Raw genomic sequence first — 12,198 nt, 5'->3', positions numbered from 1 at the left:
AATGGGCGTCTGTCGGGGGTCTTTTTAAGGTTCATCTAAATTATGCAAGCGAGTAATAACTTTTGATTAATAATGATTAAATACAATTTTAAAGTGGGATTAACCGGATTAAAAATAATAATAATTTGACAGCACACGGTTAGACTATTTACCTTAATTAATGGCCACTCATCAATTCCAGTAGTAGCCATAACATACCACTAGGGGAGCCGCATGATCATGACCTGGGATTTTGTAAAGACATGATTTTTTTTTTAAACTTTCATTTAAACCAGAGGTGTCAAACTAATTTTAGATGGGGGGGTGGCCACATGGAGAAAAATCTACTCCCAAGTGGGCCGGACTGGTAAAATCACGGCAGGATAACTTAAAAATAAAGACAACTTCAGATTGTTTTCTTTGTTTAAAAATAAAACATGCACATTCTGAAATTGTACAAATCATAATGTTGTTGTTTTTTTTTACACTTACATGTTGCGGTTAATAGTATTCTCTCTGTATTTGCTTTTATTTATATATTCTGAATAAATGATGTGATAATGTTCATCAGTCACCTCATTGGTGTTCATTTTCAATCTATCAAGATGAAAAATAATATCAAAATCCAATTACAGTATGTTATTTAAGTTGTTTCATAATTTTCCTCGACAAATGTACTAACATGTGGTTTATTTTGTACATATGTAGCATCATCTACAAATATACAAAGAATTGCTATTGTGACATCTAGTGGACACATTTAGAACAGCTGTTTTTTTCATGAAAAAATTTCAGGTAATTTTTATACTTAACAAACTCATCCCTCAGGCGGGATAAAACCTATTTGGCGGGCCGTACGTTTGACACCCCTGCTTTTAACCCTTCAGTTACAAAATACAACCTCATAAAATTTCCGATAACATCACTTTAGCTATAAAAGTTCAATAATAAGCTTGTTTGTATCACAAATAGGAACGTGCGTGTGGTTAATTCCTTTAACGTCATCAAAGCTCACCTGTATTTATTCCCACACAACATGATTATTTCGGAACCAAAATCAGGTGATAGAAAAAGGTGAAAATATGAAAAAATATTCTTTTAGCAGCATTGGACAAAGTTATGTTTACTGTTAAGTTTTGCATCTTTTGGCACATAACTGTGGTGCGTTTAAGGAACCTTGATTAAACTTCAAAACAGAGGCGTCACTAGTTTTTTGATGCAAAATTATAATTATCATATAGAATCTAATTTATAATAATGATGTCATAATCATGCACAAACCTTACTAGCTATTTTTAACCAAAAGTAAGTCAATGGTTATATTTAACTGTGGTGCGTCTTCCTCTCGTGGTACGCCAAAGAATCCCTAGATTAAAGTACAGTGTTGTATTTTCCTCAAACACTGTGTTGCTGTTCAAACTGTGTGAAATGTTACAGTGGCCAAAAATATTAAACATACTTTTTAAAAATACAACTTCTGCCTTATTTTTAATGAATACTTAGGCCTGCTACGCTACTGTATTATAATGTTGGTCATTATGGTGATGCCTCTGTTTTAGTACAATAGTTCAGGAGTTTAATGATAAAAATAAATAAGTAATATTAGAGAACAAAATGGGGTCACGAAGTTGTAAGGGTGAGCAGCTTAGGTTCATTTTAGTTTCTTTTGTTTTGTATTAATACATAGTCAACTTATTAAAAAAAAGTAAAGTATTGCTTTGTTGGGCGGTATACCTCGGGTGGTAGCAACTTGAGGGTTCCAGGTTCGATCCCCGCTTCTGCCAACCTAGTCCCTGCCGTTGTGTCCTTGGGCAAGACACTTTACCCACCACAGTGCCACCCACACTGGTTTAAAAATGTAACTTAGATATTGGGTTTCACAATGTAAAGCGCTTTGAGTTACTCGAGAAAAGCGCTATATAAATATAATTCACTCTAATTCACTTAAAACACAGCTTGTTGTTGGACTCCTATCTTGACGTTGAGAGACTCGAGGTATGGGAGGGAAGAAAGCGCATACAGAAAGAATTCAAATGGCCCCCATTCCTGGGTGGAAGGGGTAATCATTTTGCAATGCAGTCTGCTGAAAATGATGGAAAGCGCCACAATAATTGCCACAAAACACATTTTAAGATACTCAACACTATCTACTGCCATCTCGCGGCTAAAACGGACGGCGCAACCCCCAGATTTGTCACGTTTCGTGTGTCAGGTAAACTGCGACGCATGCGTGAAGCATTTCAAAGGCACATTAAGCGGAACACCATCTTGTCCGAACTTTCTCGTGCTGCAGAATGAGGTAAAACGAGCGCTTCCAACGCCTAAAAAAAAAAAAAATCCAGATGTTTGCCTCCGACCTCTTCATGGAATGACTAAGAAGGCGCATGATTTTTCTTCCCATATATCATTTATTTATTTAGTAATTGATTTGTTTGTGTAATAATCTATTAGCTATGTATTTAATATTAAATAATGCACAGTCCTTGGTGGTGAGATGGAGGATAAACTCAGGGCTGGCTCAGTGCTCCTTTGCTTTCTGTTTGTTTGGAACATAGGGCAGTACAGTTTGGGTGCTCTTATCCGACACAGTTTGCGTGCTGCTGTTTCGCAGGAGTTTTTTGCGGCAGGCCGGGTTCAGCAGGCCTTTCCTGGGTAACGTGTGCGCTCCCGTCATGCTTCTCGCCGACAGCGGCACATAAGAAGGGTCAAGGCAGTTATGGAGGAGCGAGTGCTCGGAGGACGAGCGTTTAGGGCCCACCGGCTCGCCCACCAGGCTCTGCTCGCTGTCGCTGTCGGGCGTGGCACAGCCGCTCTTGTCGTCTTGGAGGTCCTCTTGCTCCTCTTCGTCGTCGTCGTCGTCGCAGCACAAGGCGTGGTAGAGAATTTTGTCGCTGAAGCGGACCCTCTCCCTGGTTTTGTGGCTGTGCGTGGAGCTGCTGGCCTCCTCGCTGGATGAATCGGGAGTGATGATGCGAGGTCCGTTCGGGATGGGCAGCCCGCCGTTCATCTGGGAGTAGACGGAGGCGGTGGCGATGGGGGGCGGGGTGGGCGTCTGAGTGGGTATGGACCCGCGGCCCGGGTGCGGCCTGGGGTAGCCCAGGGGCGGCTCGCCGGGCGCGCGGGCGCAAGCACCGGCGGCCTCAAGGTAGCTGCAGAACTCCCAGCTGTCGGACAGCACGTCGGCGTTGAGGAAGTCCAGGCGGAAGGCTTCCCCCAGGCCCCGCTCGCTGCTGGACGTGCTGCTCGCCGTCGCCACCGTCCAGTCATCTTGCTCCAGGTCGAAGTCAAAGTCCGACGTCAGTTTGTCGATCTGACCCACCACCTGAGAGAGAAACAGGAGAGGCGTTAAATGCTGTGTCCGGCAAGTCGGCGAGGGGGTTTGATGTATTTATGTATTTATTTATTTGACAGGGACAGTGCAATGACTACTGCAACGCACTTCTTGTCGGGATCCCAAGCAAGAACATCCAGAAGCTGCAATACGTACAAAATAGTGCCGCTAGGATCCTGATGAGAGTGTGGAAATACGACCACATCACACCAATTCTCAAATCCCTTCACTGGCTTCCTGTTCCACTCAGGATTGAATACAAAGTCCCCCTACTAAGCCACCAGTGCCTCCATGGAAATGCCCCCCTCTACCTCAAAGAACTACTCACCCCCAAATCCTCCACACGACACCTCCGCTCCGGACAGGCTAACCTCCTCCAACCTCCGAGGACTAAGCTACGAACTATGGGAGATCGGGCTTTCTGCTCCGACCGCTCCCAGTGGAATGCTCTCCCTGACCACCTGAGGGCACCACAGACTGTGGATGCTTTTAAAAAAAGGCTTAAAACACCTTCTTTTAAAAAAAGCCTTTTTATAAATATATGCATACTAGTTCTAGCTATTAGGCTGTTCTAGTTTTTATTTATTTTTTATTTTTTTATTACTCCAGTGCCCCCCACAACCTCAAAGGGAATAAGCGGTAGAAAATGGATGGATTATCTTTTTATTTTTTTTAATTTTTTTTTCAATACACTGTAGCACTTTGAGGTTGTTTGCTCAATGTAAAGTGCTTTTTTACAAATAAAATCTATTATTATTATTATTATTAATGAAACATTGCTACCCACAGGTAACCGATGTCAAAGTACATAGTACACAAACTACATACAAAGAGATGAGCCTGTTTTGATGCTAAGATAAATGTTATGTTGTGATGTTGTATTTTATTTTTCATCATATTGTATATGTATTGTTTGCTTTTTAAATTTCTCTCTCTCTTTATTTTCCTTTTCTTTTAAATTGTCATTTTATTGACTTTTTTTTACATCATGGCCAGGGGACCACAGATGAAAACTAGCCTTCTGGTTAATTCTGGCTTTTTTAACCATGTGTCGTCATGTGTTTTATGTAGAGATGTCCGATAATGGCTTTTTTGCCGATATCCGATATTCCGATATTGTCTAACTCTTAATTACCGATACCGATATAAACCGATACCGATATATACAGTTGTGGAATTAACACATTATTATGCCTAATTTTGTTGTGATGCCCCGCTGGATGCATTAAACAATGTAACAAGGTTTTCCAAATTAAGACAACAACTTCAACTCAAGTTATGGAAAAAGTGCCAACCACACTGCCATATTTATTATTGAAGTCACAAAGTGCATAATTTTTTTTTAACATGCCTCAAAACAGCAGCTTGGAATTTGGGACATCCTCTCCCCGAGAGAGCATGAGGAGGTTGAGGTGGGGCGGGATTGCGGCAGGTGGGAGGGGGGTATATTGTAGCGTGTTGCAAGGGGTTCTGGGTATTTGTTCTGTTGTGTTTATGTTGTGTTACGGTGCAGATGTTCTCCCGAAATGTGTTTGTCATTCTTGTTTGGTGTGGGTTCACAGTGTGGCGCATATTTGTAACAGTGTTAAAGTTGTTTATACGGCCACAATCAATGTGACCTGTATGGCTGTTGATCAACTATGCCTTGCATTCACTTGTGTGTGTGTCAAAAGCCGTAGGTATTATGTGATTGAGCCGGCGCGCAAAGGCAGTGCCTTCAAGGTTAATTGGTGCTCTGAATTTCTTCCTACGTCCGTGTACACAGCAGCGTTTTAAAAAAGTCATACATTTTACTTTTTGAAACCGATACCAATAATTTTGAAACCGATACCGATAATTTCCGATATTACATTTTAAAGCATTTATCGGCCGATAATATCGGCAGTCCGATATTATCGGACACCCCTAGTTTTATGAAATTACATGGTCCCCTTTGAAATAAACTAATCTAATCTAATCTAATAAAATTTATAGCCACAGGCAAATTTGCAACCCTCGTCCCTGGTTGGGCTTTTTAAAAAAGATGAGAAAAGTGTAAAACACATACAAAAGGATTAAGACAAGTACAAAAATAAAAACACATTTGGCCCCATTTGTCCACACTACATCCAGTTCTAGTGCTCACACTACTGATTTTCCTTAAGCGACTTTTTCAGTTTTGTGTAGAAAAGTTTAATGTCCCACTGTGACTTTAACCCCAGTGGCAAAGAGTTCCACAGATGTGAGGCCTTCACTGAGTCCGGCACCTTTTCGCTCTACAGCTCCCACCGACTGCAGCACCAGTCTGCACTCCTTCACTACTGTACCTTTGTACCTTACACATCACATCAGGGGCTAATCCATTAAGACACTTAAAAATAGCTTTTAAAAATGAGAAATGTATAAAATATCAAAATTATATTTTTGAGTAATATGGCAGTGATGATGGTTTTTGGGTCAAATATCTTTAGTGTTTGTTTATATAATGACAACAGAGGCTTCACTACACATCTCGTGGCCTGTCCCCAGACCATGGTACAATAAGACTTATGGGATCATTTCATTGCATGCATGTAAACTTGTGCAGCTTTAACAGATAAACAAGGTCTAATAAGCCTGAAACAGTTTATATTTATTTTTATGGTCTTAGTCGTTTTTATAATATGGTCATCAATTTTTAGCTTAGGGTCCCAAAATAACACCAAAATATTTCACTTCCTTTACCGGCTCTATTTTATCTTGATTAATGTTGACTAGTTTTACTACGGTACGTAGTACCTAAACTTAAGAGTCGGACTTGAGAACAAAAGAGGAACATTTTTATCAGTACAAAGTGCTGCCATGCAAACCCTGAAAGAACATTTTGAAAATCAAGACTACATTTCTTGCATTTCTACACCAGTGACGTGCAGTCACTAGATGCAGGTGAGGCGGGGCCTCACCTGCCATCATGGAAAGAAACAAAATGTAAAAAGAAAAAAAATTATTAAATTGTTAAATGTATTCAGTGATTATACTATAAAGTTATTTTCCATTTAACTTCACCAGTTTTAGATTATTTTTATTCAAAATCGCTGAATTTTTACATTTGCCGTTCAAATACTGAGAAGAGACGGTGCGGTGAACAGCAGCCAGTTGAGGCACGTCACTCAGTTGTGCCTCAACATGGATTGCGGACTCGGCTAACTGCTGGCCTGCTGTGCAGTGAGACCGTATTGCTATATGAATTATATTATACATTTCCATAGTTTAGTTAGCTGAGGTATATAATGTACAGTGTATTTTGTCAACAACTGTATGTGTGTAACGTATTTCTTGTGCTGAGCGATCATAAAACTGCTGCGAAGACGCACTGTGTGAGGCTCGCAGTAATCCTGCCTCCTGCACCCCTGCCGTAGAATGCACCCCCTGACGGGAGTGTTATATCAACTAAAGCCCACACTTAAACTTTCCACGTGCAAGATTCCATCCATCCATCCATCCATCTTCTTCCGCTTATCCGAGGTCGGGTCGCGGGGGCAGCAGCCTAAGCAGGGAAGCCCAGACTTCCCTCTCCCCAGCCACTTCGTCCAGCTCCTCCCGGGGGACCCCGAGGCGTTCCCAGGCCAGCCGGGAGACATAGTCTTCCCAACGTGTCCTGGGTCTTCCCCGTGGCCTCCTACCGGTCGGACGTGCCCTAAACACCTCCCTAGGGAGGCGATCGGGTGGCATCCTGACCAGATGCCCGAACCACCTCATCTGGCTCCTCTCGATGTGGAGGAGCAGCGGCTTTACTTTGAGCTCCCCCCGGATGACAGAGCTTCTCACCCTATCTCTAAGGGAGAGCCCTGCCACCCGGCGGAGGAAACTCATTTCGGCCGCTTGTACCCGTAATCTTGTCCTTTCGGTCATAACCCAAAGCTCATGACCATAGGTGAGGATGGGAACGTAGATCGACCGGTAAATTGAGAGCTTTGCCTTCCGGCTCAGCTCCTTCTTCACCACAACGGATCGATACAGCGTCCGCATTACTGAAGATGCCGCACCGATCCGCCTGTCGATCTCACGATCCACTCTTCCCTCACTCGTGAACAAGACTCCGAGGTACTTGAACTCCTCCACTTGGGGCAGGGTCTCCTCCCCAACCCGAAGATGGCATTCCACCCTTTTCCGGGCGAGAACCATGGACGTGCAAGATTGAATCTATTTAAAAAAGTTATTTAATAAGAAGCCAAAAAGTGCATAAACAATAATGTTCATGTTGGAGGAGTTGTGAATGACTGCAGGGCCACAACATTAGGTACACCTGCAGACTGCAGCACGGATTTCATTTTTCATTCATTCACAACTCCTCCAACACGAACATTATTGTTTTTGCACTTTTTGGCTTCTTATTGAGCTGCTGCATTTTTTGGTTGGGTTGTTTATTTCTATTGAGTAACTTCTACATTTCTAAAAGGGGAGGAATGTAATAGAGCGATCTATGTTTGTCTGTTGCCATCTCCTGGTTAATGTTGGCTATAGCGTACTGGGGTTACTTTTTGGTTGGCCAACGATTTACGTGGTGTTGCGCACCTGACGTCAAGTGTGTTGAGTCTGTTCTGAAGTCTACAGTAAAGAGACGTACTTCATCACCTCGCCTGGTTATTGCCTCCAACCCAATATATTACATAAAGGTAAGACCATAATAACGTTTTTTTTTTATTAAATGTGTTTTTTTGTGTGCTACAGTTTGTATGTGTAAAGTTAAAGTTAAGTTAAAGTACCAATGATTGTCACACACACACTAGGTGTGGTTAAATTTGTCCTCTGCATTTGACCCATCCCTTGATCACCCCCTGGGAGGTGAGGGGAGCAGTGGGCAGCAGCGGCGCCACATCCGGGAATAATTTTTGGTGATTTAACCCCCAATTTTAACCCTTGATGCTCAGTGCCAAGCAGGGAAGAATGCTGGTATGAGCTTTTAAACATAACCCGTTAACTGCTGCCAATCAAATGGTGAATAAGATACTCTTTAGGGTTCATATGTCTGTAAATCTGACTGTGATGAAGTCAGTGCCTCACCAGCCATCAACCTCACCGCACGTCACTGTTATTAATTATCATCTTAATGCTGTCTTTTTGACTGTTAGCAAAGCTTAGTTTTTTTTAGTAGAAAATGTACTAACATTATTATAATTTAAAATGTAATGTAAAATTCTAACATGCATGCACATTTTCACATTTGGCGACTCTATCCTTTAGCCACGCCCCCTGGGGTAATGTACTTATACCTGTGTTTACATCCCTCACGTCAAAAATATACCTTCCTTCTGGCTACTAATAAATGCTCTCGAACTACAACTGGTTCGGAATTCACTGTGTTCGTAATGTAATCATCCAAATATGATTAGCAGCAAAGTAGAACGCTGTCAACAACATTTGCTACCAACATTCCCTCTAACGCAGGGGTCCCCAAACTATGGCCCGCGGGCCAGATGCGGCCCGCCAGCATCCAAAATCCAGCCTGCGGGTAGTCCAGAGTAAAATATATATATATATTTTTTCAATTCTTATTTTTTTAATCCGTCCTTTTTAGCCCATCCATCAATCCATTTTCTACCGCTTGTTACTCTCAGGGTCTCCTAGCCGCTCAGGCAAATCATATTGTCTAAAAATGCATTTTCCCATCGATAACGTGACGTCATCACGCCAGTGCCACAGTGTCAGGCGAGCGCGCGGCAAGTGCGCGCTCTTTAAGTTAATTAAAAATGGCGAAATCGTTGGGGAAACGTAAATTACACTCCGAGTGTACACTTTTTAAACATCAGTAGACATATGACTTTTTTTTCCATGTAAGAACAAGGCAGTTTGTCTAATCTTGCAATGAGACAGATTTTAAATATATATATATATATATATATATATATATATATATATATATGTATATATATATATATATATTTTGCAGGTTTCCGTGCTTGTCAGGGGATTTTATAAAATGTATAAAAATGTTATAAATATAGTTTATAAATATATTTATAAATATTTATAAATATACGTGTATAAATAATATTTATCAATGTTTTATAAATATTTTAGAATATTTATAAAAACCTGCGAAACAGGTTTGTAGGGATGATATAGCCTCCGTGCTTTTTCCTGACCTACGTTTATATATATATATATATATATATATATATATATATATATATATATATATATGCTTTTTCCTGACCTACGTTTATATATATATATATATATATATATATATATATATATATAAACGTAGGTCAGGAAAAAGCACGGAGGCTATATCATCCCTACAAGCCTGTTTCGCAGGTTTCCCTGCTCGTCAGGGGATTTTATAAATATTCTAAAATATTTATAAAACATTGATAAATATTATTTATACACGTATATTTATAAATATTTATAAATATATTTATAAACTATATTTATAACATTTTTATACATTTTATAAAATCCCCTGACAAGCACGGAAACCTGCGAAACAGGCTTGTAGGGATGATATAGCCTCTGTGTTTTTTCCTGACCTAACGTATATATATTATATATATATATATATATATATATATATATATATATATATATATATATATATAAAATATATATATATATATATATATATATATAAAATATATATATATATATATATATATATATATATATATATATATATATATATATATATATATATATATATATATATATATATATATATATATATATATATATATAAGGATTGTTAATGATAGGCAAAATCCCCCCAAAAGTGCAGTTCCCCTTCAAGTAGCGATCTTCAGTGAATGTACCTGATCTGAACCGTGGAAAACAAAGTGTTTGTGTTGTGTTGATTAGCCGCAGTACGTAACACAACAATCCGTATTCACTTGAGCGTTGTACTGTATGTTGATGTAACGACAAGAGCACTTCTTTGTTCACCTGCTCGCTGATGAAGTAAAAACATTTCATTCATCGCTACCCGAGAGTCAACCTCTGCCTTTGTTGTCGTTGGATGTTTGATGACTTTAGAGCTCTTAAAGCCGGATTCGCACAAGTTCGCCGCACTCTGCGTACTTGACATTTCAGCACCTTCAATCAGCGCGTGGCGCTCTTGACAACAATCCATCGCCAAATGAAAACACTTGTGCGTTCATGCTGTCGTAAATCATGCATTCGCCTGAACCGTTCACTAATTAAAGCAAGTGTTTTAGTTTTAGTTTAGTGAAACCTGTTCACTTCCAGTTCAGTTTTCGTTTATTTCAAACATGCATACGACACAATTCATCACATATTGCCACTTGTTTCATTACAGCACGTCCGAAAAGGAGTAGGAAGAAGCTGAGCTTATTTAATCCTACCCCTTTTCATACCGTAGCAATTGTATCCTATTTCCTTGTTCTTTGTAACAGAACAGTGAACAAATAAATATACCATAGTAAGTAAACACATATTAAATACAGAAATGATCTTTGTCTCATTAAAAAAAAATAAAACAGAACAAACGAAAAAACAAAAAGGGTTCAAGATATTAATCATAATTCTTGTTCTGTGTACTTTGTGAACACTTGTAGTTTGAAGAGTCTCTTAAACTGAATCATATTGGTGCTTTGTTTGATTTATTTGGTTAATCCATTCCATATTTTAATTCCACATACTGACATGCTAAAGGTTTTAAGTGTTGTACGAGTATACAAATGTTTTAAATTAGATTTTCCTCTAAGGTTATATTTCTACTCTTAAATTGAGAAGGATTGCTGTACATTCTTGGGTAGCAGTTTATAGTTTGCTTTATACATCATTTTAGCTGTTTGCAAATGCACCAAATCATTGAATTTCAATATTTGTGATTTAATAAATAAAGGGTTTGTTTGTTCTCCATATCCAAAATTATGTATTACTCCAATTGATCTTTTTTGTAACACAGTTAGTGAATGAAACTGGAGCGAAGTAACAAAGATATGTTTATTTAGGATATATATTGTTTGGGGCCTCAGTAATTCAGATTACCGTTGTGTTTTATTTTGAAAAGTGTTGATATTTTTTTATTAAATTCCTGTCTGGTCATTACCTCAGTAAGGGAGTGTGGTTTGGATGGAGACAGAACTTCACGCTGGTGAACGACATCCTCGACCTGATTATTATGGCAACAGTTTTGCCTGAACCGCACAAACTCAAGTATATATATTTTTTTAACAATGCTTAATAGAAATGGCGCCTGATACCATTCCCATAGTGGTTTTATCAGAACTGAACCGAATGAAGACACAACTACAAGCTGGCAAACAACCCTAACAGTCCCAGTGCGTAACAATTTTGATATTATGATTTTGATGTTGCCATAGAAGCAATTTGATAAAAACTGGACAATATAGTCATTTGACTAAAAGCTTGTAATCAACAAAGGCGCTTCGGTGGCAAAAAAAAATATAAAAACATCTCTTCAAGGTCCACCGTTTTTATTTACAAGCTTGTGGTCGCATTTCGATGTCGTCCAGTCCTAATAAAAATGAGAAAAACATCACAAACTTGCAGCGTTGCTGTAGCACAAGCAGCACTTTTATCAAAACAGCAGCAAATCTACTTTATACACCATATATATATACATATATATATATATATATATATATATATATATATATATATATGTATGTGTGGGAAAAAAATCACAAGACTATTTCATCTCTACAGGCCTGTTTAATGAGGGGGGGTACCCTCAATCGTCAGGAGATTTTAATGGGAGCATTCGCATACCATGGTTTATATAGGGCACAGAGTGGGTGGGTACAGGCTGGCCTAGGGGCGTGGTGATTGGCTCATGTGTTACCTAGGAGGTGTTTCCGTCTATGGCGGCATGTTGTTACAATTTCGCTGCGCTTGTTGAGGGATGACAGGTCTGGACGGTAAATAATAAACAGTTTCTCTTT

General features: G+C 39.4%; 1 protein-coding gene across 3 annotated transcripts in view; it reads right to left on the bottom strand.

The window, feature by feature from the left end:
• Positions 1 to 219: 219 nt before the first annotated feature.
• The window catches only part of insyn1 (inhibitory synaptic factor 1), a 233,732-nt gene continuing 221,753 nt past the window's right edge, over positions 220 to 12,198 (bottom strand). For all 3 annotated transcript variants that reach the window (XM_061964469.2, XM_061964470.2, XM_072913380.1), the window contains one exon: positions 220 to 3,301. In XM_061964469.2, the coding sequence (XP_061820453.1) occupies positions 2,498 to 3,301 (804 nt within the window). In that variant the 3' untranslated portion in view covers positions 220 to 2,497. The remainder of the gene's footprint in view (positions 3,302 to 12,198) is intronic.

Source organism: Nerophis lumbriciformis, linkage group LG06 (assembly GCF_033978685.3).
Source record: "Nerophis lumbriciformis linkage group LG06, RoL_Nlum_v2.1, whole genome shotgun sequence".
In the NCBI taxonomy this organism is placed as follows: Eukaryota; Metazoa; Chordata; class Actinopteri; order Syngnathiformes; family Syngnathidae; genus Nerophis; species Nerophis lumbriciformis.
Note: the sequence above shows the minus strand (reverse complement) of the source record. Positions and strands in the feature narration are given on the sequence as shown.